The 25,738-nt window shown below is 55.0% G+C and overlaps 3 protein-coding genes across 5 annotated transcripts; 2 read left to right on the top strand and 1 right to left on the bottom strand.

Moving 5' to 3' along the window:
* Nucleotides 1-262: 262 nt before the first annotated feature.
* SNRNP25 (small nuclear ribonucleoprotein U11/U12 subunit 25) lies at nt 263-3,068 on the bottom strand. The gene is made up of 5 exons (XM_068524842.1): nt 2,859-3,068; nt 1,988-2,078; nt 1,657-1,762; nt 967-1,041; nt 263-534 (listed from the first exon to the last, which is right to left on the bottom strand). The coding sequence occupies exons 1-5, from the start codon at nt 2,898-2,900 to the stop codon at nt 477-479; spliced, it is 372 nt and encodes a 123-aa protein (XP_068380943.1). The 5' UTR covers nt 2,901-3,068; the 3' UTR covers nt 263-476.
* A 212-nt stretch (nt 3,069-3,280) lies between these two features.
* Nucleotides 3,281-6,562, top strand: POLR3K (RNA polymerase III subunit K). Its single transcript, XM_068566155.1, has 3 exons — nt 3,281-3,434; nt 4,501-4,588; nt 5,787-6,562. The coding sequence occupies exons 1-3, from the start codon at nt 3,324-3,326 to the stop codon at nt 5,912-5,914; spliced, it is 327 nt and encodes a 108-aa protein (XP_068422256.1). The 5' UTR covers nt 3,281-3,323; the 3' UTR covers nt 5,915-6,562.
* A 4,672-nt stretch (nt 6,563-11,234) lies between these two features.
* Nucleotides 11,235-25,355, top strand: IL9R (interleukin 9 receptor). 3 transcript variants are annotated; one of them, XM_068566146.1, is made up of 9 exons: nt 11,235-11,465; nt 15,614-15,727; nt 16,049-16,154; nt 16,280-16,413; nt 16,885-17,030; nt 17,361-17,562; nt 18,044-18,149; nt 19,509-19,593; nt 22,338-25,355. In XM_068566146.1, exons 2-9 carry the CDS (start codon nt 15,640-15,642, stop codon nt 22,833-22,835), a joined length of 1,365 nt encoding a protein of 454 aa, XP_068422247.1. In that variant the 5' UTR covers nt 11,235-11,465; nt 15,614-15,639; the 3' UTR covers nt 22,836-25,355. The 3 variants fall into 3 exon arrangements, with proteins under 3 accessions (XP_068422247.1, XP_068422245.1, XP_068422246.1); XM_068566144.1 differs by having other exon boundaries at nt 16,235-16,413; XM_068566145.1 differs by lacking the exon at nt 11,235-11,465 and having other exon boundaries at nt 15,443-15,727; nt 16,235-16,413.
* Nucleotides 25,356-25,738: the final 383 nt, after the last annotated feature.

Raw genomic sequence — 25,738 nt, 5'->3', positions numbered from 1 at the left:
GAGGCCCTGTCCATGGCTGGGCTCAGACACAGGCCTTTGTTTCCCCACAAGCAGAAACAGAGAGCCAGCCGCTCAGCTTTCACCTCCTCGCTGCAGAGATTACAGGGACAGGTGTGTATGGCTTGGGGAATGGGGTGGCCAAGGGCTCAGGTGCAGCGTTCAGACCATGTGACGTGCCTGCGCGTTCCCTGCCCTCGCCTCCTCACTGTGAGGGGCAGCGTCAGTCCCGCCTGCCCCCGTACAGTGGCTTGACTTTCCAAACTCAGAAGCAAATAGGTTTATTCTGTATACAGGGCCAGGCCCACAGCCCTGTGGGATCCACCATGGGATCGGGGTTCACGTTGAGAGTCCAGGCGGGTCCAGCTGGGGTGAGGCTATCTCAACACTCTTCTGGGAAAAGGGCACAGTGGCCAAGGCTTCCTCCTCTCAGGGAAGAGCTCAGCCACCAGCACAGAGGGTTTTCCATGTCTGGAGATTCACTTTTGTCTCAGCTTTTTGAGGAAGGACACCTCATCCCGATTCCGGATACCATAACTGAGAAAGAAGTAAAGGCACAGAGTGTCCGATCTACAGAAGGGCACATCTGTGACTCCTCACCTGAGGCTTGTGAGGGATAACAGAGACCAGGTGGGAAGAGCATGGTGTCTGGGAAGGTGAGGAGGTGGCAAGGGCCATGCACTCTCTTAATTCTCTCCTCTTGGCTCTATGCAGCCCTGAACCGCTGCTGGTGAGGAGCGGCAGGGCCCCTTCCACTGCTCCTCTGTCTTCCGTCCTCCTGGCAGGGAGGCCTCCAGGGGGCTCCTTGCAGGAGGACCTCAGTCCAAACAGGGACTCTCCTGGTCTCACACATTCCCTCCTTCCCTTACGAGCCTCTGGAGAGGACCCCAGCCCTATGGCAGGGCATGGGGAATCAGAGGGCCACAGACCAGATACTTCCCTGCAGCTCAAGGCGTAGCCTGAACTTACTCTCGGAGCTTCTTCTGGTCTTCTGCGAGCTTCTCTCCTGCAGAAGTCAGGTGGTATGTCCTCCACACATAGGACCTGCAAGATGGGAATTCAGTCAACCACGAGCAGGGTGAGCAGGGCAGCTGGGATGCAGCTGTGCATAAGGAGGGCTCAAGGCGCTCAGCTCTGCGGGGCCTGAGGCCGCCAGCCTCCTCCCTGGGCTCTTTCCCTGTACCTTGTGTGTACCAGGCCTGAGGCAGGTTCAAGGACGCACTGCTCTCAAAGGGATGCATGGGGTGGCTGGGGGCCAAACCCACGTTGCTAATGAAACGGGTGGCTGTACCAAGACACAGTTAATGGGACACTTGATCCAGAAGGAGACTGAGAGCTGAGAGCACCCAGGCGAGGAGCTGGCAGCTGCACCATCTGTAACCAGGGAAATCACCTCCGGACACACCGGAAGTGCCCTAAGGTGTCCTCACGTGAAGATACCCAGCTGCCTGGGTGGGGTGATGTCAGTGAAGAGCAGCTGAGGCAGGGCTCGCGGCACAGAAGCACCTGCCCTGGCCGAGGCTCGGGACAGGGAGCTCGCTGCTCCAGGCCGCACTCTGGAGCAGAGCTCAAGTGATGAAACGGCTCACGTCCAGCAAGTGCTCCTGTGAAGTCCAGCTCCTAGGAAGGGCTGCAAGGAGGAGCTGTGGCTGCACTCACCAGCTGATGTGCTGAATGCCCCCTTCGCGCTCCTGCCTGAGCTGCACGTATCTCTGGATGGCCTTCTTCAGGTCCAGGACCGTGGCGTTCTGGACTACAACCACAGCTGCACAAATGGGAGAAGATCCGTGGTGGGAGTCCACAGCCACAGCCTCAGATGGCAGGAGAGGAACCCAGAAGCTTCTTCCTGAGGCTCAAGGCTGGGCAGGGGGAGCTTGTGGCTGCCCCAACACCCCTGGGCACGGCCCTGAGTTTCCACTGACCAGCCCTGCTAACATCTTCTCCCGTGAAGGTTCAGACCGCACGGCCTGACGGGGAGGGCAGCACTTACGCATAACTTCTCCATCCATCTTGCACACTCGGACTGTCATTGCTTGGCCGTATTCTAGTGCTATTTGGGAATTGACCTCTTCCAAAGTAACCTAGAAAAGACCAAGGCTGGAGATGGGAGCTCTCTTCACCACCCCAAACAACAAAGAAAAACAGCTGATAGTCTTCAAAAAGTGGTGCCCCATTTTTGGGAGACTCTTGCATATATGTTAGGATTTCCAGGTTTTTCAGCACTTTAATCTCATGTCTCATCCACGTTTTCTATGAAATGTATGGACGCTCAGGAGAAACAGGCAAAGAGAATGAATCGCCTTGAGGAACAGCCCCTGGCTCCTCTGGGCCAGGTGCTGGGTGGGAGGAGGAACACTGGGCCCCACTGTCCAGCCTGAGAGCCCCTGATCATCAGGATCCAGGGCCTCAGGCAAGGCTGGGGCACCAAAAAACGGTAAAGATAAACATGTCAATACAACCGTTAACACAACAGAAGTTAATTTAAAAATTCCACGATGGGCAAAATAACAAGGATTTTAAAACAAGACAGTGCCAAAACTTACTGAAGATTGAAGAGAAAGGAAAAACCGGTAACAGTGATCTTTTATTGGAAAATGATATTATTTTGTTTGCCGTAGGCTTTTGTAAACCAACTTTGAGTTTTAAAAACACTGGTGAAAAGTCATGTGTGCTAACTAGTGGGGGTTTTGGGCGCCCCTTTAAATTCCGCGCCAGAGGCCACAGCCTCGCTCGCCCCCAGGCCGGGCCGGAGCCTAGACCCTCGTTTACGCCCGGAGACGCCTTCCCAAGGCCTCTGGCCGCAGCCCCCATCGACACTCCGGGGTCCGTCCGCGCCCCGACGGCCCCCGGCCCGCGCGCACCTGGATCGGAAGGTCGCAGAGCAGCGGGTCCTGTACCACCATGGCCAGACCCTCCTGGAACACGTCCACCGCCTCGGAGTGCGGCAGCGCCTCCTCCTCGTCCTCCTCGTCCTCCTGCGGCTCCCGCCGCGCCGCGGCCCCCGCCTCCTCCAGGCTGCCTAGCCTCCCGAGGGCTCCGCCCGCACGGTCGCTCCGCGCGACCGTGGTGCGGCGCGCACGCGCGGGGACCGCAACCGCAGCCTCTCCTTCGGGGCGTCGAGGGGCGGGGCTACCTCGAGGACCAATGAGAAGTGAGTTACTGGGAGCCGGCCTGCCGCAGTGCTCCCTGGGAGCGCGAAGTCGGCGTGACTATTGGTGGCCTGGTTGGGGCGGGGAGGCGGCCGGGACCAATGGGAGTTCGGAGCGTCGGCGCGCCGGCGCCGTACGGCCGCGAGAGCTGCCGGGAGATCCGGGCTAGTCGCCGCGATGCTGCTTTTCTGCCCGGGCTGCGGGAACGGGCTGATCGTGGAGGAGGGGCAGCGCTGCCACCGCTTCGCCTGCAACACCTGCCCCTACGTGCACAACGTCACCCGCAAGGTGGGCCCCGGCCGGCCGCGCGGCGCGCACAGCGCGGAGGCCGACCCTAACCTTCCCCGCGCATCCTCTTCTCGGATTTCGGGTCCAGCGGGCCTTCTGCCCGCGACGCCAGCCTCTCGGAGGCGCCCCCGCCCGGCACGGGCACTACTCCCGTAGCCTGTGCACGACTTTTCCGCCCGGGTCGCTCTTCTCCCTAGGTACCCATGTCAGTCGTTGGTCGTGTCTTTGCTTAAAGGATTATTTAAAATTGCAGCCTCTTTCTAAATTTTATGTTCCTTCCCCTAATTTTATTTTTTCCGTAAGACTCATTTGCCTTCCAATACGCCTTGCAATTTACTAATGCGATTTGTTTATTAATACTAGGGCATAAGCTGTAGGAGGGCAGGGATTTTTCAGTTTTGTTCCCTCTTATGTTCTAGTCTGAACAACTGGAATGTATTGGATGTTCATTACGTGAGTGGTGCACACTTTATTATAACTTGTTACTCTCCCTCGGTAATGCATCTTTCCTTTTTAGAACACCTTTAATTTTTAGAAGTAGAGCACGTTGCTACTACCTCATTCTTAATGTTTGTATAGTATTCCACCGTATAGCTGTGTTCTGGGAGTTTAGAGTCTGAAACTATGCAAAGGGTGACATTTCAAGGACGTCTGGTAAAACTTGGAAAACAGAAAACTCTCTGCCTGGGGAGAGTGGCTGGACTCCTTTTTGGCTTCAGTTGTATTTGGTTCTCTTATCTTGGATTACCAAGTACCTTAGAGGTGTGGGAAAAGAAGAGGGTCACACCTAAGCTATTTTTTTCCTCCTGCTCTGTTGCTTCATCCAATCCTTGCAGAGATCTTCTCACTTCTTTTGGGGACATCCCAATCGCGGATCCTCTAAATTCTGACGGAGCATCCTGCTCTGTGACAGCAGGAACTCTGCTTTCATTTAGTATTCCTCCAGTCTGTGTTGAAGGGAGGAAGCGAAGGCTGGGGAGACACTTGAGGGCGGGTATGGTTTGGTGACCCAGGTTTGTACCGTTCACTTACTTGTAGAGTCTGAAGACCTGCTGTTGCTTATTAGGTAACAAATCGGAAGTATCCAAAGCTGAAAGAAGTGGATGATGTCCTCGGTGGAGCAGCTGCGTGGGAGAATGTTGACTCTACTGCAGGTGAGAGGGAAAACCTTTTCTGTTCCAGAGCTGTGGGTAAGGATGAGGCTGCTGGCTGTGCCACTCTGCGGCAGAGTCTGTGATGTACTTGTGTGAAATGGGCTTCTAAAACTAGAAAGTGTTTTCTTCTCTTATAAGGTATTTGTTATGCAACAATATTGGCACAAGCTTTGGAGTCCTTCAGACCTGAGTTAGAGTCTCAGGGGGTCCTTGATTTGTCTGGGCTAATCCATAGTCATAGATTGTGAGAGCACAAATGAGCGTTTGGCATATAGCAGGCACTTAGCAGGTGTGATTGGAGTAATAAAAAACCAGTTTAAGGATTTTGTTCTCATACAGATTTCTAAAAGTTAATGATACAGAGTATTAAACTGCACTAAACATTCAGTAAAATAAATATTTATTCCAAGTCTTGATTCATTTCTGGTAGAGATAGATGTGACCAAAGAAGGAAGGAGAGCCCTAGACATTACCTGTATTGAGAGGAGGAAGGGCTAGCGCGTGATCACTGCTGTCTTTTTCCCCCCGGAGAACATCCAGATCTGCTATGTTAAAAATCCAGCACTGGCAGAATTTGTCATTAGGAGATGAATTACGTACCAAAATGGTGTTTGAGAGTGTTTGAAGGCATTTCCATCAAAAGCAAGGTTCTCAAATTGAAATCTCAGTGAAAGTAAATACGTGCCTTGGGACACTTTGAAAAGGCGTGGGATGTATGTTGAGATCTTGATAAGAACAGCCTGGACAACTTCTGCCGAGACGGATCTCTAAATTCACGGGGAAGTGGATTGGTCGTGCGTTGGGATCTCCTTTGGGAAGATGAGAGGACCTGTCCATTACCAGGTGGTGGAGATGCACTTTTTAGGGGAATCTGCAGGGCATGGACCCTGTAATGCACACGGCAGCCGTGTCACCTTTCACGTGGTGTTTCTAGCCAGTCTTCAGCCAGACTTGAAGAAGAGGGACCCAGGGAGAGGAGGACTGTTTCCAAGATCACAGGTCTCGTTCCCTCAGTGTGAGAGTGCAGTGGGAATGATAACGCTGTTGGTAACCTTAAATCGTGGTGCAGGACACCCTGGGCAAGGGATTCCAGATGAGCTGTCTTTCGCGTAACACCTACTTCTAACAAGTGTGTTGGCCACAAGCATCATTTTTTTAAGTAAACGTGGGTCACTTGTTTGTTTTTTCTCATTGCCAGAGCCGTGTCCCAAATGCGAACACCCTCGTGCCTATTTCATGCAGCTTCAGACCCGCTCTGCAGACGAACCCATGACCACCTTCTACAAGTGCTGCAATGCTCAGTGTGGACATCGCTGGCGGGACTAGGGCCAGGCTGGCCCAGCTGTGTCAGCGTCTGCTTACCGTATTCCCCAGGGTGAATTCCCAGCTGCGAGTGTGAACTCTGTGTCCTGAGGGTCTTGGCTGGTGTGGTGGAAAGCAAACCCATTTAGGGTGGCTGGCCAGGGGCTGAGGAGATGTAGCCCATCTCGCAGTCAGTGGATTAACTCATTAATGTCCAGGAGGCGGTGTGTGTGGATAGGAGTATCCATAACTAAGTGCATCCTGTTTAAGGTCCTGTTCTGCATCTTTTACATTTATTGGGCAGTTGACATTCTCTCACCATCAGCCGACACTCTTAAATATTTACATTGTTTGCACAACTAATAAAGTAAAACTTAGTAGTTTAGTACATTAGATGTCCCTCAGTATTTAACTGTTAATTGCAAACTTATTTAATCAAAATTTATTCTGAATATTTAATTAAAGTTAAAAGTCTAATATCACCTTCTCGGTGTTTTAAATGCCTGAAGAAGTAGACATCAAACCCCAAAACAGGATTCCAAAACTGACTACTATACTTAGGGCCAAACTAGTTACAAAATTGTGAATAACATGGATTTCTATTTCTTTATGATTTGTATGCTTTTTTCCTAGGATTGCAATAAACTTAATAGGTAGTATGTTTTTTTTTTTACACTTTATACTTTCTGTGTCCATCTGTCTACTCTAAAGAGAAAAAGGACACCCTGGGCTAGCAGGGGACAGGATCTTGGTTATTGATGGATTGGTTTCTTTTTTTTTTTTTTAGACATTTTTTTTTTTTTTTTTTAAAGTAGAGGGAAGGATTTTTTATTTATTTATTTATTTATTTTTGGCTGTGTTGGGTCTTCGTTTCGTGCGATGGCTTTCTCTAGTTGCGGCAAGTGGGGGCCACTGTTCATCGCGGTGCGCGGGCCTCTCACTATCGTGGCCTCTCTTGTTGCGGAGCACAGGCTCCAGACGCGCAGGCTCAGTAATTGTGGCTCACGGGCCTAGTTGCTCCGCGGCATGTGGGATCTTCCCAGACCAGGGCTCGAACCCGTGTCCCCTGCATTGGCAGGCAGATTCTCAACCACTGCGCCACCAGGGAAGCCCGATGGATTGGTTTCTTGCTCAGACTTAATTGCTTTTTCAGATCTCTCTCTTTTTTTAGTTTATTGAAGTATAGTTGACTTACCACGCTGTGTTAATTTCTGGTGTACAGCAAAGTGATTCAGTTATACGTACATGTATTCTTTTTCACATTCTTTTCCATTATGGTTTATTACAAGATATTGAATATAGTTCCCTGTATCTCTTCTCTTCATAATGAAGTCTCACTTATGGAATGATGGGACTTAAATTTATGCCTTTGATACAGATTTTTACTTTTTTGAAACTTGGTATCTTTGCAAGAAACTATTAATCTGTATCGTTCATGTGATGGTTGACCAGGTCCTGAGCTCACTGTGTCCAATTTTTTCTGTTTCAGAGCAGTTTGTGCTGGATTTGCAAATGTGGTTTTATCCTGTGGCTGTTATCTTCAGTGTCTTCTTTCTGTGCCGTTAGTTAGTTACATTTCCTCAGATGCCTATTCTCATTTTGGGTTGTTGTTGGAGGCAGGGTAGGGTGGATCAGTGGCGAAGGTCGCGCCCTCTGAAGTCAGCCTGCCTGCCTGTCAAGTCCGTTTCCTCCTGTGTAAAAAGAAAGCAAAGTCTTATAAAGAAATTCAAAATATAATCCTACAATATTTTGTAATGCAAGTCCACTGATGAAAGGAATGGATACCATTTTGCATAATTGAGGTTCAGAGTTAGTGTTCCTTGTCATCAGCGTTGCAAACGTGCATCTCATACTGGTTCAGGCCATGAGAGCAGAGGAAGTTCACTGTTGACATTGCTGATGGATTCAGTAGATGCAGTGTGGTGAGGGATGCAGATGTTTTCCTCAGCATATTTGCAGGTAAATAATGCAGTGCAGACTCACAGGCCATGAGCACTTTCTCTCTTTTTTTTTTTTTTTTTAATTAATTTATTTCTGGCTGTGTTGCGTTGCTGCGCACAGGCTTTCTCTAGTTGCAGCGAGCGGGGGCTACTCTTCGTTGCGGTGCTCGGGCTTCTCATTGCAGTGGCTTCTCTTGTTGCAGAGCACGGGCTCTAGTCGCGCGGGCTTCAGTAGTTGTGGCTCCCAGGCTCTAGAGTGCAGGCTCAGTAGCTGTGGCTCACAGGCTTAGTTGCTTCGCGGCATGTGGGATCTTCCCGGACCAGGGCTTGAACCCGTGTCCTCTGCATTGGCAGGCGGATTCTTAACCACTGCGCCACCAGGGAAGTCCAGGAATTCTGTTTTGTGTTGAGACTCTTGCCAGTGACGGGTGCTCGGTCTGGCAACGTCGACCGTTGCAGTATCGTTGCGTGATAAACACTGCTCTGCAATCCAGTTTGCTGACAGGATAATCTGCACTGCCCTGTGCCTTAAAAACATGACGTTCAGTGTCCACTTTTCTTATTTTGACATGCTGGGTGTGCACTCATAGTAAGCAAAAAAAAAAAAAAAAAAAGAAAATGGATACAACCGTATGGTGGCCCTTGAAACGCTGTTAAGGTCACTGCTGAGTTGTGAGCCAGCAGAGCAAGGGCTGGAAGCCCTGTCACCAGTACTTCGCTGTCAGTGCATGAGAGCAGCTGCAGACAACATGAGTGGGTGGTGTGGCTGTCTTCCAGTGAAGCTGGATGCTGACATCTGAATTTTATAGTAGTTCCACATGTCGTATAATTCTTTAAGCTTTTTCCCCCCAACCATTTAAAAATGTATAAACTCTTTTAATTAATTAATTAATTAATTTCTGAGGTGCGGCTTGCAGGGTCTCATTTCCCCGACCAGGGATTGGGACTTTATTTATTTTTCATTTTTTTAAGATTTTTTTGATGTGGACCATTTTTTTTTTTTTTTAATAAATTTATTTATTTTATTTTTTTATTTTTGGGTCTTCTTTGCTGCGCACGGGCTTTCTTTAGTTGCAGCAAGCAGGGGCTACTCTTCATTGCAGTGCGTGGGCTTCTCATTGCGGTGGCTTCTCTTGTTGTGGAGCACGGGCTCTAGGCGCGCGGGCTTCAGTAGTTGTGGCTCCCAGGCTCTAGAGTGCAGGCTCAGTAGTTGTGGCGCACGGGCTTAGTTACTCTGGGGCATGTGGGATCTTCCTGGACCAGGGCTCAAACCCGTGTCCCCTGCCTTGGCAGGCGGATTCTTAACCACTGTGCTACCAGGAAAACCCAATGTGGACCATTTTCAAAGTCTTTATTGAATTTGTTACAATATTGCTTCTGTTTTATGTTTTGGTTTTTTGGCCGCAAGGCACGTGGGATCTTAGCTCCCCGACCAGGGATCGAACCTGTACCTCCTGCATTGGAAGACGAAGTCTTAACCACTGGACTGCCAGGAAAGTCTCCCACAAGGGATTGAACCTGGGCCCACGGCAGTGAAAGCCTTAACCACTGGACTGCGCACAGATTCCTAACCACTGGACTGCCAGGGAATTCTCCGTATAAACTATTTTTAGCTCACAGGTTTTTTTGAAAGGGTGGGGTGGATTTGGCCTGTGGGCTGTAGTTTGCTAACCTCTGGTCTACCTCATAGGGTTGTGAGGATTTATGTAGCTTCACATATAACATCCTTAGGACATGTCTGACTAATGGTGTTTGTTATTGGCTGTTCCTTTCTTTCAAGGGGCTGGGTTTCGACAGGTGTTTGGTGACTCTGGTTGTATGGTCTTTTTCCCTCCATCTATGGATGTTGTTTTTCTGTTTATCTCCATTTGTTGTGGGAGGGGGTGGAGTGTCAGGTTGTGCTATCAGAACATTTCCTGGACAAAGTGGCACTGGTCTTCTTCCCGCATCTAAGTGTCCATGATAACCCACCTTTGTAGCCTTGGTGGTCTCTCCTTGTGGGGTTGTGGTGTGGGTGGTGTGTGGTCTGCTGGTCTCAAGGTAGTAAGTTCTAGCCTGACAGAGAGAAGGAAGCTCTTTTGATAAGGATACTAGGGAAGGGATGGCGCCAGTGAGTATAAAAGTACATGCTTATAATAGGTAAGATAGGGGCCAAGCTAATTGAAATTTAAATATTAGAAAGAAGTATGATTATGTCCCTGGTCATTCTTAAGGTGTTCCACGGGCTTGAGCCTTTGATTCCATCTCTCCATGGGTCCTGGTTTCTCAGACTCCAGAGAAACTGGAAACCAGCTCTGGGGTCTCTAGACCTTGCCTCAGATGTTTTGATGCACAGAATACAGACATGCACACTCACACCTAAACGTAGGCACAGGGACACACTGAAATGTGACCTTATTTGGTACCCCAAAGAACACATAGCCAATAAGTATATGAAAAGATGCTTATCTTCACTGATAATCAAGGAAGTGCAAATTAAGACAACGTTGAAATGTCTTTGCCTATCAGATTGACAAAGATTTAAAAGACTGATAATGTATACAGTTGGTGAGGGCTACAGGCATTCTTACACATCTGGTGGGAGTAGAAGTTGGTGCATTTTTGGGGGGCCACTTGGCAATATCTATCAGTATTTTACAACAGTCAACCTTAGACACAACAGTTCCACACCTAACCTTTTTTTTTAAAATAAATTTATTTATTTATTTTTGGCTGCATTGGGTCTTCGTTGCAGCACGCCGGCTTTCTCTAGTTGCGGTGAGTGGGGGCTACTCCTCGTTACGGTGCACAGGCTTCTCATTGCAGTGGCTTCTCTTGTTGCGGAGCATGGGCTCTAGGCGCCCAGGCTCAGTAGTTGTGGCTCGTGGGCTCTAGAGCGCAGGCTCAGTAGTTGTGGCGCATGGGCTTAGTTGCTCTGTGGCATGTGGGATCCTCCCAGACCACAGCTCGAACCCGTGTCCCCTGCATTGGCAGGCGGATTCTTAACCAATGCACCACCAGGGAAGCTCCTACCTTCATTTAAAATAGCATGTAGCATATATACACCTGAAACTAATATGATAACGTCAGTTATATATATGACAATTAAATTGAAATAGCGTATGTAGGCAACAATCCAAATGTCCATCAACAGGATTATTAAACCATGGCCTGTACCACCAGTAAAGGCGTGAGGTAGGTTTTTATGTACTTCCCTAGAAAGATTTTGAAAAGAGCCAGAGCAGCGAGGAGGCCGCAAAGCTCAGAGTGAGGAACGAGGCCATTAAATGTGCATTTGTTGGAGCTTCGACGTGGTCTGGAGGGACTTGTGCTTAACTTCTTACAGGGGCCTTCTCTCTGAGGTCAAAGGGGACTCCCATTTTTTATTTCCTTCCTGAACTGAGACTGCAGTACTTCTATGTTTAACACCCCCGCCACCCACCCCAGCGCTCCCGGATCGCCTGAGCGGCGCCTCCCAGGAAGCCTAGGAAAGGAGACCTGCTCTGTGCCTGGTCAGGGTTCTCACCTCCCGGCGCTAACTTAATACATCTCACTGGTGTTTCCTGAGAGGAACGCGGCAGACACTCATCCGCCAATCAATGGACGGGTCACCAAAGTCCACGTTCAGCAACTTTTCTGTTCCTGAGGACTGAGAGGTAGGATTTATGACTGGGGTGATGGTCGCCTGTCACCCCCACTTGGGACAGCTGCTCGGCTCTGCGCTCGTGGTTTCAGATGTGGGCGGCCTATGTCAGCCTGCCGTGAGAGGCTCACGTCACCGGGCGGTGCAGTTATCTCCTGAATCAGGCTGAGGGACTTGCTGCAAACGCAGGGGTGGTAGGGCGACAAGTCACCTCCAGGGCTGCAGGGTTGGGGGCCAGTCAGACTTGCCATGGGACCTAGCAGATGCGTCTGGGAAGGTGAGTCTGTAATCTGGGCTTCTCAACCACTCAGGTCAGCGTGAACTTGGCGGGACAGAGAGACTGGTGGCCCGCCATCGCGGGCCCCAGGAAGAGCCTGGGGACCACACTTGGACGGGAAGGGCAGAGGGCGTTTGGGCGGCCACCCTCATTTTACCGCCTTTGGTGTCCTGGCCTCGGGCATCTCCCAGAGACAGCGGGATTGCAGTGCTGATGACAGGATGCTGGGCTGCGATTTCCAGGCCTGTAGGGGTCACGGGTGCCTCTGGGCAGAAAGAAGGGCGCTGAGCTTGTCAGGCAGTTTGTAGTTCCTGACCTTTGTGGGGACGAGTGAGCGGGCATTCTGGGGCCAGGTGGTCTCAGCCGTGACGACCACAAGTGGAGCTGAGGTCCAGTCCTGAGGTTGGTAAGGCCCCTTCTCTCCCCGACACCTTTGGGGAGCTTTAGGGCAGAAGAGGAGCTGGGAGTCTGTGGACCCCCCTTGGAGCTGTGGACGGGGCAGTGGGTGAGGGTGGGATTCCAGGAGGGTTACTCAGCTAAGCAGAGGGAGGGGAGTAGAGGGTTCTGCTCGAATAATGTTTCAGAGCCCCCCAAGGGACCCAAGGCATTAACACCGCCTACCCCAGGCAAGGGCGGGCCTGTGGGGAGGTTCAGGATGTGTTTCTTCAACAGTGAGGGGCTGGGTGCAGGGGACGCAGCATAAATCAGACAGGTTCTTGCCCTGGAGGAGCCAGATGCAGGGGCAGTGCCGGCTGAGCCTCGCTGCCAGGGCTGCAGGGGCAGCACGGGAAGAGCAGGGGCATTGCTTCCCCCCATTTAGCCCCAGGCCTGTGTCAGTGTCCTTCCAGCCCGTGCCCATAGCCACTGCCCGCCCCGCCCCCGCCCCTGTCCTAAGCAGGCTGGGCCCGGCTCAGGGGTGTCTGCTCTGGCTGGGGAGACAGCCTGGGGGACTCGGGGGGCTTCATGAAGGTTCATCATGCAGAAGGCAGCCGGGCAGAGGGGACAGTGAGGGCTCGTCCTGAGGTCCCTCAGGTCCTCTCTGCTCCTCCGACTTCCATCCTCGGACCTCCTCCTCCCTCTGCCCTGGGCCCCACCCTCTGTGCCCCTGTCCACCCGAGGCCGCCCCTGGCTCAAGCCTGGCCTTTCCACGTCTCCCGGACCTCCACCCCACTGAGGCGCCAGCTCAGCCCTCTAGGAAGGCAGGCGGCAAGTGCACCGTGGAACCTCCTCCCTCTTCTGCCCTCTGCGCCTTTTCCGCGCTCTCCCCAGCTGGCCTTGACCTCTTCTGCTCCCTGCCCTTCCCCAGCAGGGTCGGCACCAGCACCACCATGGGAAGCAGAGTCCTCCAGCACTTCCGCCCCACAGCGTCGGGTCCCACGGTGCTGGGGTCGCCCACCTGTGCATGTGGGGCCAGAGCGGGAGCCGCCTGCTCCCATTTCCAGCCTCATTTCCTGGCTAGTCCCCATCTCCCCCAGGTTCCAGCTGCTTCTGGGGAGCCAGGACCTGGATTTCTTCCTCCTGCCCCAGCAGAGAGGACAGTGGTGGATAAGTGTGCATTTAAGCAGCAGCCTGCATCCCACCCCCCTCTGTGTCTGCCAGCTTCTGGGGTGGGCAGGGAGAGTAACAGGGTACCCCTCGCTCCCCATTAAAAATACAGACTCTGTGTGAAAGGTGACAGAAAGTGGGTGCAGTAATTGCCATGAAGCCAGTCCGGAGGGCGTGCTGCGATGCACCAGCCCCATGACAGAGGCCTGCTCTGGCCCGGCAGTTCACCTGGCAGCAGGTGAGCGCTCGGGAGCGGAGGGGCTGAGTCCTTCTGGAGACCTGGCCCTGGGCTGGCAGCGTCTGTGGGCCCCGAGGCAGGGGTCCAGTGCACGGCAGCCCATGGCTTCATGTTGGGCCGGGAAACCAGGGCAGGCAAGCTGTGGGGACCAGTGGTCATTTGGGCCAGAACTTGACCCAGAGGCCAGGGAGGAGATGGGGTCCTGAGAAGGGGCCAGAGTGGTTGTGTGCTGAAGGTCCTGGTGGAAAGGGACGGTGCTGGGTGGACATGTCAGCCAGGCTCCCAGCAGGATGGGAGGTGTAGTGGGCAGCTCTGCCCGAGGGCCCAGACTCTGGGTCCCATCCTCCTGCCGTCACAGCCGTCCCGTGACCTGGTCTTGTCTGAGCTGTGATTAGGCCTCCCTGGGGCCATCCCAGTGCCTCTGCCAGGACCAGGGAGTAGTCAGGTGGGGTTTCTGCCCCACCTGGCCCAGCGTCTGTTGCCAAGGATGGGGGCAGCCCTGCCTCAGTGTTGAGGCTCCCTGAGGAGAGAGACTGATGCCCCGGGGAGGGGGAAGCTCACAGGCTTGTGTGGGAGCTGGTGGGGCAAGTGCCCAGGCCAGGTGACCAGTGCCCCAGATCCTGCAAGTCTGGTGTCTCTGGGCCTCAGCCTCCTCGTCCATAGGAGGGTGATGGCCCTGCCCGGCTCACTATGTTTGGACAGAATCGTGCAGATGAAAAGCAGGGACCCTCCCCCTAGATGGCCGAGTTGCCGTGTGCCCTGCCCACCTCTCCCCAGGGTGGGCCTGGCCTGCTACTTCGCACGAGTGTCCCGTGTGGGTCCTGTCCTCCCCACTCCTGCCCCTGGGGCCAGCTGAGCTTGGAGCGCCCCAGTCCACGCTCCTGAGTCAGCCTGTGGCCTTGCCGGCCCAAGTCTCACAAATGCAGGTGTCCCTCCACCGCTGGGGCAGTGGCCATCCCCACTGTGGCCTGGGCCAGCTCTCAGCCGGGCAGCGGTGGCTGTGCCTGAGCCGCCCCCATCCTGGTGCTCCCTCTCATCCCGTCCTCACGCGCCCTGAGAGCCAGCTGCTGCCAGGCTGCCTGTCTCCATCCAGTGGCTGCTGCAGCCTCTCCTGCCGTGGCTGGTTGTAGCAGGTGATGCTTCAGTCTAGGGAAGGGTGGGGTCTTCCTGACTGTTGGCCTTGACAGGGGTCCATCCTGTGGGTCCACGGAGAGGCTGCGGGGGGTGGGGTGGGAGGGTGTCTGCTACCGGGTGAGTGTGTGCGGGCTCCTGGAGTGCCTCCGTGCTGCGGTCTGTGCATGTCTGCTGTTTTTCTGCTTCCTTATCACTCATCAGGCTTGCATAACCAGGCTGGTCCTGCTTCCTGCAGAGGAGCTATCAGTGTACCATCTGGAGCTGCAAATGGGGTGACAGGGTGTTAGCAGCCTGTTCAGCCCCAGGCGCTTCCCAGCACCCAGCCCCTGTCTCCAGTGATCCTGGGGCTGACACCCCTGCATTGAGAGCCCTGCTCCCGGGGGCGCTCTCCTCTGCAGGGCACCTGGGGACAGGCGTGTGACAGACAGCGTGTGGGAGGTGTTGGCTGTCGCGTGGACACCCCGCTGCCGTCCTCCTCCACTTTCCTGGGGCAGAGCACCAGGATGGGAGCAGCTAGCTGTGTGACCCTGGGGTCAGCTCCCTTGTCAGTGATCAGGGACCATCCCCCACCTCATGTGGCTCTGGTGGGAATTCGCATGGGTGATGCGCCTCACACAGTTGGCCCAGGTGTGAGACCAGGGGGTCCAGCAGAGCTTCCCTGTGGTCGTTGTCCGCGACCCCATTCCCCCAACCGTGCCTCCCCTGCGGGAGGGGACCTGGGCCCAGGGATGGGGGGCCGGGCCCAGAGAGGCGCCCGCTGGGCAGACCTGGACACGTGGCTGAGTCAGAGTCCAGTGACCCCGGGAGGCCTGAGCTGGAGGTTCTTGCCGGTGCTGCTTGGACAGCGGTGCTCAGCCTCCTTCGCGGGACAGGGTGAGGGTGTAGGTGGTGGCCCACTCGGAGTGCCCCTCACGGGAGCACCCACTGGGGCACTCCGCCCACAGCCCCTCAGCCCAGCCCCTTCCAGGTTGGACCTTGCAGAGCGAGGTACTGATGCGAGAGGTGGGCACCTGGCTCCTGACCTGCACCTGCATCTGCGCCTGGGTCGGCTTGGGCGTCTCTGTCCCAGGGGATGGAGGAGGTGAGGGCTGGCACTGTGTGTGTGGGGGGCTGTGGGGGCAGAGCTGGGGGCAGGGTTGCCCCCGTCAGGCTCCACGGGGAAGGGTTGGGTTTGGGCTGTGCGGGCACCCGTCTTCCTGAGATCAGCCGGGGCTTCAGCCCCACCCAGGTTGCACGCTCAGAGCCCATCCCCTCGGGGTCTCCCAGCCCTGCCCGCGGTAACTTCTCCTGGGCTCCTTCTCTGGGGCCTGCCCTGTCGGAGGGGTCAGCTGCCACGCCCTCCCCCTCCCCCAGCCCTGCCCTGAAGCAGCCACTGTGGGCTTGCAAGGGTCACTGTTCCCAGGGCCTGGGACTTTCACGTGCCACAACAACAACATCCTCAGGATTGACTGCCACTGGTCTGCCCCGGAGCTGGACCAGGGGGCTGGCCCCTGGCTGCTCTTCACCAGGTGAGGCCAGAGGGCAGGGGTGAGGGTAGGGAGCCGGGCTGGTGCAGTGGCCCTTTAGTGCCGACACGTGCCCTTTCCAGCAACCACGCTCCAGGCAGCAAGCACAGGTGTGTCTTCCTGGCCAGCATGTGCACCGTGGAGCTGCCACCCGAGGAGGTGCTCGTGCCTTCTGACAACTTCACCATCACCTTCCACCGTCACGCCTCTGGGAAGGAGCAGGTCAGCCTGGTGGATCCACAGTACCTGCCCCGGAGACATGGTGAGGCCTGGGTCGGTGCGTTGGCCAGGAGCATCCTGGCTACATCACCCCCACGGCCCAGTCAGTGTTCCTGGTCCCTGCTGACGGATCCAGGGCTAAGAGCAGGCGGGGTCCCCGGGGAGGGGTAGGGTTTTGGAGGAGAATGAAGGTGCAGGGCTTTGAGCTGGGGCAGGAGCCGCAGTTTGAGTCACTTGCGATCTACTTCAGTCACAGCAGGAAGGACTTCAGTAAGACACTAGGAAGAACTTCCAGCAGCAGGTTAGATTTGAAACTCACCTTGTCTGGCTGCAGAGGCTGGAGGAAGTCATTGCTGTCTTGTCCCACCTGGGGCTTCTCTGGACCAGTTTTCCAGTGAGGCCTCTGCTCTGAGGAGGCCTTGGCCATGTGCCCCATGCTTCCTGGGAATCTTTCCGATCCCCAGTCCTGGGCGTGCTGGCCCCCACACCGTTACGTGGCTTCATTCTGTTTCAGTGAAGCTGGACCCTCCCTCTGACTTGCTGAGCAACATCAGCTCTGAGCACTGTGTCCTGACCTGGAGCATCAGTCCTGCCTTGGAGCCGCTGGCCTCACTCCTCAGCTATGAGCTGGCCTTCAAGAGGCAGGAGGAGACCTGGGAGGTAAGGCTGGGTCTGCCTACCCTGGGGGCGTCTCTCTCCTGGGAGCAGCAGCCAGGGTCACTCCTCGTCCCATCTAGGGTGGTGTCACCTTGGAATTGTGGGGAGGGAAGTGACCAGAGACAAGGGTAAGTGAGTGCAGGTGTGGTGAGTGTGCCTGTGTGTACGTGTGAGCGTTCACAGGGTGTGTGTGTGTGGATGAATGTGCATGCACGTGGATACATGTAAGTCTGTGGACACGTGTAAGTGTGCCCACGCTGTGTGTACGCGTCCTCGAGGACTGATGGGCCCAGTCTCACCCCCAGCACCTCCGAACTGTTCTCCACCCCACAGCGGGCTTGGCACAAGGATCACATCATTGGGGTGACCTGGCTCAAACTTGAAGCCACTGAATTGGACCCTGGTTCCACCTATGAGGCCCGGCTGCGTGTCCAGATGGCCACACTGGAGGATGCGGTGGCGGAGGAGGAGCGCTACGAGGGCCCGTGGAGTGACTGGAGCCAGCCCGCCTGCTTCCACTCCCCCCAGAGACAAGGTGGGTGCTGCCGCCTTCAGGGGCCTGGGTGGGGCCTCCCCGCCCCCTCGCGTCCCACCCCTTCCCCCTCCTGGGACCCCCTCCCTCGTGGCCCAGTTGACTGCCTTCCCCTGGAGGTCTGAGATGTGTGAAGGGGAAACACCTGCCAAGTGCTGGGCCTCCCAGGGAGCTGCAGCTCCCAGTCTCCTTGGAGCGAGTGTGGCCCCAGCTGCACAGCAGGCTGTTGCTGCTGTCTCTGGAGCCCGGGCAGGGCCTCGTCTGCTTAGGGGGCTGGGCTGACCCTTGTGCACAGAGGTACTGGAAAGAATCTCGGACCCTGATGATCTTGTGGATGGGAAAGGCAAGGCCCAGGGGTGTGTGATTCACCCAGAGCGCTCTCGGAGGCGCAACATAAACCTTCCATTTTGGCCCGAGGCGCCCGTCCAGGTGCCTTTGCCAGGTGAGTTTGGAGGAACACAGCCCTGGGCCCTTCCCGCCATAGGTCGCCTGGTCCCAGCTTTGGGGCAGCCCGACAGCACCCTGGTCACTGTGTCCATCTTTCTTCTGCTGACCAGCCTGACCTACCTGCTGTTCAAGCTATCACCCAGGTCGGTAGCCAAGGAGTGTGTGTAGGAGTGTATGCATGTATGTGAATGTGTTATTGTACGTGTGGGTGTGAGAATTTGTGTGTGCATGAGCGTGTGTGTGCGTTTGTGGGTGTGGGGTAGGCGGTGCATTGAGGGCCCAAACCCGCACCCCTCCCCCAATGCTCCTGGGTGGGGAGGGGTTTTCAGGCCTCTGCCCTGGACCAATGGGGATGTCCCCAGTTGGCCAGGTGCATGTGGGTGGCGGGCAGTGTGGCCCAAAAGAGCCCTGGAATGACCCAAAGTCCCTGGGGCCGAGTCACCTGAGGCCCTTGTCTCCTGCCTCTGGAGGTGCTTGGCGCTGGCTCATTTGCACAGTGGTTCTATGCAGGCAGTGTTGGGCATCTGGTTTCCACGGGGCCCTGTTCCCCGCCCTGATGGGTGCCACGGACAACCAGATGAACAAAAAAGCCCTCCTGAAACAAGCGATCACACATGTCAACTTACGAGATGAGGTGCAGGGGCCTCGTCCCGCAGGAGGGGGTCCCACAGGAGACCGGCCAGGCGTGGATGGGTAGCAGAGAGAATGAGAGGAGGTTGGACAGAGGCAGCCAGGGTGAGGGAGGGACGGGGTGCTGGGCAGGGCCCGATGGGTGGCCAAGAAGGCCAGGAAAGGCTCAGGCTTGCCCTCGGGTCCCAGGGAAGCACCTGAAGCCTGGTCGTGTGGGATGGGATCCGGTTTATGTTTTGAGAATGGAGTTTTGGGGTACAAGTGAGGAGGAGGACCTGCGGGGTGGCCAGAGATGGGGTCCAGAGGGAGGCAATTGTGTGTGAGCTGGCGGGAGAAGCAGAGCTGGAGCAAAGTGCAGGGAGTGACAGGGTCTCAGGACGGGAAAGTGAGGGGACGTGGGGTGGATGCGATGTGACTGGTGGCCCCTGATGCCACCCTGGGGTGGGGAATCGGGACAGGCCCCCAGGGAGGCTGGCGAGGTTGATCTGGACTTGCTGGGTTGGAGTCTGGGGTGCCGTCCTCAGGGGAGGAGCAGTGGGTCTTGGGCAGGTAGATCCGGTGCTCGGGGAGAAGTCTGATGGGGTTCCCGGAAGTGCTGTCTCCCCCTCCGGCTGAAGACACAGCTGGTCACCCCCACCCCTGAACCCCCATCACCACTCACCTTAAAAGGACCCATGTCTTGGTATAAATCAGTCCTGTGGGGTCATTAGTGAGGGGGCCGCAGGTGCCAGGTGTCAGGCCTGGACCCAACGAGAGGAGAGGGCGACAGCAGCACCGACGGGGCAGGGCTGGTCCCTGCTGCTTGGAAGGAGCCGCGTTCCTGGCAGTGACCTCCTGGAGCTGGGCCTCTGACTGCTGTCTCCTGACCTCAGGATGAAGACAGCCTTGTACCAGGACGTGCCATCCCCAGGCCCGTTCTTCCAGTCACTGTACAGTGTGCACAACGGGGACTTCCAGGTTTGTGACCCGGTGGGCCCGGGCTGCCCAGATGTCTGGACTGCCCAGGGTGTGGGCTCTGGGTGAGGGTTGGGGGCCTCTGTCAGTGCTTTGAGCTTTTTTGGTATATATAGTGGTATATATAGTATATATATAGTGCTTTGAGCTTTTTTGGTATATATAGTATATATGTAGTATATGTACACACTGTGGCTCAAAGGGGCCAAAGACAAATCAGCTTTATTCTCTATTGCCGAGTTCTTTTTCTTCTCATGTCTCTGATTCCATTGCTGATGGGAAAAAATGTAAAGTTTCTCATGACGTTATCTCTGCCTCTTCTGGTTTGCAGCAGCCCTTGGAGGTAAATGGTCAGTTCAAGGTGCCAGCTCAGGGGGCTGTCTGCACCTGAAGGCATCTGTGTCTTCTGCTGCCCCTGGGGCCCTCCCTGGTCCCTGGGCTACTCTGGTGGCCGTCGTGGAGTGCCTGGCCCCTCCTGGCCCCCTGGGTAGCGATGAGTTGACCCTACACCCCCCCACACATCGTGGTGGGCTCTCACAGGCCATGACGCTGAGAACAGCCTGGAGACCCCGTCGGACCCTCCCTGCTGGCCTGGTAGTTCCTGCTCCACAGGCAGGAGGTGGGGGGGGAGGAGCTCCAATGGGTGGTCTCTGGTCCCCACCCTCTGGGGCCCCTCACTTTGGGCAGAGGATGGAGGTGGTGCTGCCCAGGTTCTCCCCCACCGGCTCTGCGTGGCTGCCTTCCGCCTGGCCCTTTTCTCTCTTAACAGGGAGTCTAGTTTTCAAGCTTGTCATCCAAAAATATAATTTGAAGCTTAAAGCCGAGCACTTTGTCAGGGCTGTATGGGGGGTAAATGTTCTGATTCCCTGCACTCATCTTCTGGGCTGCAGGCACCCAGCCCGTTCTCTGTAGAACCACAACACCTGTCAGAGGTTAGCTAGACCCCTTGGGAGGTGGTCTGGAGCCACGGGCTGGCTCTCCAGGGGGCAGGACAATGATGGAAGGTGTGGTGTGTGGTGCACTCGATGGAGAATCCTGGTGCCTCCTAGGAAACAGCTTCCTTTTTTTTTTTTTTTTTTTTAATTCTTTTCCATTATGGTTTATCATAGGATATTGAATATAGTTCCCTGTGCTATACAGTAGGACCTTGTTGTTTATCCATCCTATATACACTAGTTTGCATCTACTAACCCCAAACTCCCAGTTCATCCCACCCCCACCCCCTTGGCAACCACAAGCCTGTTCTCTAAGTATGTGAGTCTGTTTCTGTTTTGTAGATAAGTTCATTTGTGTCATATTTTAGATTCCACGTGTAAGTGATATCATATGGTATTTGTCTTTGTCTTTCTGACTTACTTCACTTAGTATGATAATCTCTAGTTGCATCCATGTTGCTGCAAATGGCATTATTTCATTCTTTTTTATGGCTGAGTAGTATTCCATTGTATGTATGTACCACATCTTCTTTATCCATTCATCTGTTGATGGACATTTAGGTTGTTTCCATGTCTTGGCTATTGTGAATTGTGCTGCTATGAACATAGGGGTGCATGTATCTTTTTGCATTCGAATTTTGTCTGGATATATGCCCAGGAGTGGGATTGCTGGGTCATATGGTAGCTCTATTTTTAAATTTTTTAAGAAACATCCATACTGTTTTCCATAGTGGCTGCACCAACTTACAGTCCCACCAACAGTGAAGGGTGGTTCCCTTTTCTCCACACCCTCTCCAGCGTTTGTTATTTGTAGAGTTTTTAGTGATGGCCATTCTGACCAGTGTGAGATGGTAGCTCATTGTAGTTTTGATTTGCATTTCTCTAATAATTAGTGATGTTGATCTTTTCACGTGCTTCTTGGCCATTTGTATTTCTTCTTTGGAGAAATGCCTATTTAGGTCTTCTGCCCATTTTTTGATTGGGTTTCTTTTTGTTATTGAGTTGTATGAGCTGTTTGTATATTTTGGAAATTAAGCCCTCGTCAGTCACATCATTTGCAAATATTTTCTCCCATTCTATAGGTTGTCTTTTCGTTTTGTTTATGGTTTCCTTTGCTGTGCAAAAGCTTATAAGTTTGATTAGGTCCCATTTGTTTATTTTGTTTTTATTTCTGTTGCCTTGGGAGACCAACGTATGAAAACATTGGTATGATTTATGTCAGAGAATGTTTTACCTGTGCTCTTTTCTAGGAGTTTTATGGTGTCCTGTCTTATGTTGAAGTCTTTAAGCCATTTTGAGTTTATTTTTGTGTATGGTGTGAGGGTGTGTTCTAACGTCATTGATTTACATGCAGGAACAGCTTCCTTTTGGAGGTAGGGGGCCTCCTGTGGCCCCACAGAGGGGTCCAGGTCTGCTGGCCTTGGCCCCAAGGTGCCAGGCCCAACAGCACCTCCTGTGCGTGCGTGCGTGCGAGCGTGTAGTGGGGTTGCGGTGAGGGTGCCCGGGCTCTGCAGCTGCTGGCAGTGTGTGAGGCAGCAGTGTCTTCAGCCCTGTCACCGTCTGTACCCTGGTTCAGGCCTCTGTGAGCACAGGCCCTGTGCTGGGAGCCGGGGGAGGGGCCTGAAGGGAATGGGGGTTCTGTGTTGAGGCTGGGCTGGCCCATGGGGGGAAGATAGAATGTTCTGGGCACAGGTGCTCTTGGCCTCTGGGCGTGGATGTCTGGAGAGCTTCCTGGAGGAGGGGAGGCTGCTCCCACGGTGAGTCCTGAACACACTGCCTGAGGCCTTCCCTCCTCTCGGTGCTCTGTTCCAGACCTGGATAGGGGCCCACAGAGCTGGTCCACAGCCAAGCCCGGACTGCATGGGCCCCGCACGAGGAGCCTGGGAGACCCGTGTCCAGGAGGCCATCGCTTTGCTCACCTATGATCCGGTGGATGTGGGGCCATTAGCGGGCCTGGAGGAGGAGGGGAACACTGGCACTGGCCTCCCAGCAGATGCGCTGCCCGCAGGATGTGTGGAGTTGGGGGGGACGCCGCCTGCCTACCTGCCACAGGAGGCCTGGGCCCCCGCAGGCCTTGCCAGGCTGGCTCCCCCGCAGTCCCAGGGCAGCAGCAGCGACTACTGTGCCCTGGGCTGCTCCAGGTGGGGCTGCCCCTCCACCTTCACAGGAAACGCGCAGAGCTCTGAGCCCGACCCTGCCTTGGCCTGTGGCCTTTTCTGTGACCAGCAGAGCCTGGATGCCCGGCCAGGAGGTAACTGTGCAGGTGTTGGTCACAGTCAGAGGCAGGACTCTGGTGGATGGGCCGCATGAGGCCCTCCTGCTCTCGGCAGACGGTGGGCTCCGTCCCCACGGTGCTGCAGCACGTCCATCCTGGGGAACATGGACCAAAGTCCCCGGAGCCAGCGCTTGACTGGCACTGGACCTGCGGAGGGCCACCCATGCAGCCGTCAGATGTCCGGTCCGGATGGAGGCAGGAGGCTCTCCCCTCCTCCCCTCCCTCTGCATCTGTTGGGAGGGGGCTCTGCCCTCAGCATCCTGCCATCCTGGCCTCCCGTCCACCACTTCCCTCCCCGCTTCCTGGCTTAACCCCAGGGCCCACAGCCAGTTCTGCCCTCCGTCCCTTCAAGGGCCAGCCCGGGCCCCGTGGACACAGGTGAGACACCGTGACCAGGCCTAGTGTCCTGTTTCTGTGCCTTCCTGAGGTCTCTCCCCTACTGAGATTAAAAGGGACACAGCAGCTGTTTCAAACTGCTGATGGCTGGGAGAGGGGCCCAGAGGACAAAGGAAGGGTGGCGTCTGGCTACTCCTGGGCTTTCTGGGCTCCAGGAATAGCAGGGGGAGGCTCAGTGACCAGCTCCAGGGAGGCTGCCTCCACGCCCCTCCTTGTCCTCGTCCTCCCACGGCCCCCCGGGGCTGAGAGCTGTGGCCAGAGCCCCCAAGGGTCAGGGCCAGAGTGACCACCCAGCAGTGGTCTTGGTCTCTGAAGGGCCCTGCCTCTACCCCCATCCCCGTGGTCTGGAGAGAGGAGGACAGAGCAGAGGGCGCCTATGTCCGTCCCTTAGGGCTGCCTTAACGAAGTCCCACAAACTAGGTGGCTTAGAACAACAGAGATTTATTGTCTCACAGTTCTGGAGGCTGGAAGTCTGACATCTAGGTGTTGGCAGGGCCGTGAGGGCACCAGGGAGGATCTGATTCAGGGTTCCCTGCACCTCTGGTAGTTTCTGGCTTGGGACAGCGCAGCTCCAGTCCTCACAAGGTGTTTTCCCTCTGTGTGTTCCTGTCCAAAGCCCCTCTTTTTATACCAACGTAATCATAGTGGATTAGGGCCAACCTGAATGACTGACTTTATTTTGGCTGGATTATCTGCAAAGACCCTATTTCCATATACGGTCATGTTCATATGTACTGGGGGTTAGGACTTCAACATACGAATTTCTGGGCAGTGCCCATGCCAGCCATGCCCACCTCCCTGCTGGCCTGAGCCGCCGTGGTCCCTCCCGGGGCAGCCCCATCACTCTTACTGGGGGCCTCGAACAGGAGACCCTATCCCGCCGCCGGGCTGCGGGACTTGGGTCTGGTGCTGGGATCCTCCGCCCAGTGAGGGCTGGGCCAAGACGGTCCTGGGGTTGGAGGTGCTGAAGTACTGAATGTGGGATAGATGGAGGTCTGTCCCCCTGGGTGCTGAGCCAGAGGGGGCACCTCTCAGGGGGCTCCAGGGTCCCCTGCAGCCTGAGCAGAGAGGAGCACATGCAGCCCCAGGCCCCAAAAGGCAAAGGTCCCTCTGACTCAGACAGGCCTCCCCCTCCCCTCTGTGTGCCTGTGGAGCCCTGAGGTTTTGCGGGGGCCGCAGCGGAACCGGATCCTGGTCAGCAGGGACGAAGAGGACCCCGCATGTATCTTTAGTATCCAGAGAGCGGAGGGGTGTAGACGGAAATGAGGCGCAGGCACCATCCACTCTAACCAAGGGTAAAAATACCAGCGTGACTCCACTTCCTGGAGCCAACCCTGGGGATCCCCCAGCTGCTGTGTATATGACAGCAGCTGCATGGCTCCTGTGGCTTCACGTGGACTCGGGCCCCCATGGGATCCCACACCTGGGGACAGTGTTTGTTTGACTAACACACTCGGTCCTGGTGGCGCCTGAGTGAGGAGCCACTCAGAGGCCGGTGGTTGTAGGTGAGCCGCGCCCGCCCCTTGGGACACAGGCCTGGCAGTACCTGAGCCAGGTGCCTGCATGTCGTGGGGCTCAGAAAACGCTGATTTCCACTTATTCCGACGAGACGACCCTTGGAAACCGCACGCTGAGATCGCAACGTTCGAAAGACCCCGTGAGCCCTGGTGAGGGGTCGCTGATCCCCAGGCGTCTAGGAAGGAGTCAGAGAAGGTGGCCTGGGACTCGATGAGGAAGCTGCTGGCGGAGGAGCTGAGTGCACGGTGTGGCTGGAGCACAAAGGTCCAAAATGTGGCTGGACCGGCGAAGACCTCGGAGGCCCGGCCAGGGCAGGGTGAGGGGAGCAAACTCACCCTGCTCAGGGGAGGCTGCAGGACGCTTTCTCTTTCTTTGGCTTTTGATGAGGTGAAGTTTACATAGTACGAAAGTAACCATTTTAAAGTGTACAATTCAGTGACATTTAGTACGTCTGTAATATTTGCAACTATCACCTCTATCTAGTTCCAAAACATTTTTACCCTCCAAAGGGAAATCCCCTGCCCCTTAAGCGGTCACTCTCCTCCCCACGCCCCCTCTGACCTCTCGCCACTACGAGTCCACTTTCTGTCTCTATGGATTTACCTACTGTGGATATTTCATATAAATGGAGTCATATAATGCATGGCCTTTCGTGTTCATTTTTTCTCCTAGCGTAGTGTTTTTTTTTAAAAAAATATATTTATTTTATTTATTTATTATTTTTGGCTGTGTTGGATCTTCGTTGCTGCACGCGAGCTTTCTCTAGGTGCGGCGAGCGGGGGCTACTCTTTGTTGCTGTGCGCTATTGTAATTTTTTTTTTTCATTTCAAATTCCAGTTTGTCCCCTACATCATTGCTGATTGCCTTAGTCCATCTGGGCTGCTATCACAAACTACCACAGACGGGGTGCCTTATGAGCAATAGCAATTTACGTCTCCCAGTTCTGGAGGCTGAAAGTCTGAGATCAGGGTGCCAGCCTGGTAGGGTGAGGGCTCGCTTTCTGGTGGCAGACTTCTCCTTGTAT

The sequence above is a fragment of the Eschrichtius robustus genome, chromosome 16 (assembly GCF_028021215.1).
Source record: "Eschrichtius robustus isolate mEscRob2 chromosome 16, mEscRob2.pri, whole genome shotgun sequence".
NCBI classification, from domain to species: domain Eukaryota; kingdom Metazoa; phylum Chordata; class Mammalia; order Artiodactyla; family Eschrichtiidae; genus Eschrichtius; species Eschrichtius robustus.
The sequence above is the reverse complement of the archived record's forward strand: the minus strand, read 5'-3'. Positions and strand labels throughout refer to the sequence as shown.

Coding starts and splice junctions, on each gene's coding strand:
- POLR3K (XM_068566155.1), top strand. CDS start 3,324: ATGCTGCTTTTCTGCCCGGGCTGCGGGAACGGGCTGATCGTGGAGGAG. Junction 3,435..4,500: donor TGCACAACGTCACCCGCAAG/GTGGGCCCCGGC, acceptor GTTGCTTATTAG/GTAACAAATCGGAAGTATCC. Junction 4,589..5,786: donor GAATGTTGACTCTACTGCAG/GTGAGAGGGAAA, acceptor TCTCATTGCCAG/AGCCGTGTCCCAAATGCGAA.
- IL9R (XM_068566144.1), top strand. CDS start 15,640: ATGCGAGAGGTGGGCACCTGGCTCCTGACCTGCACCTGCATCTGCGCC. Junction 15,728..16,048: donor TGTCCCAGGGGATGGAGGAG/GTGAGGGCTGGC, acceptor CACTGTTCCCAG/GGCCTGGGACTTTCACGTGC. Junction 19,594..22,337: donor TGCACAACGGGGACTTCCAG/GTTTGTGACCCG, acceptor GCTCTGTTCCAG/ACCTGGATAGGGGCCCACAG.
- SNRNP25 (XM_068524842.1), bottom strand. CDS start 2,900: ATGGTGGTACAGGACCCGCTGCTCTGCGACCTTCCGATCCAG. Junction 2,079..2,858: donor TCTGCGACCTTCCGATCCAG/GTGCGCGCGGGC, acceptor GGTCTTTTCTAG/GTTACTTTGGAAGAGGTCAA. Junction 535..966: donor GACCAGAAGAAGCTCCGAGA/GTAAGTTCAGGC, acceptor CTTCTTTCTCAG/TTATGGTATCCGGAATCGGG.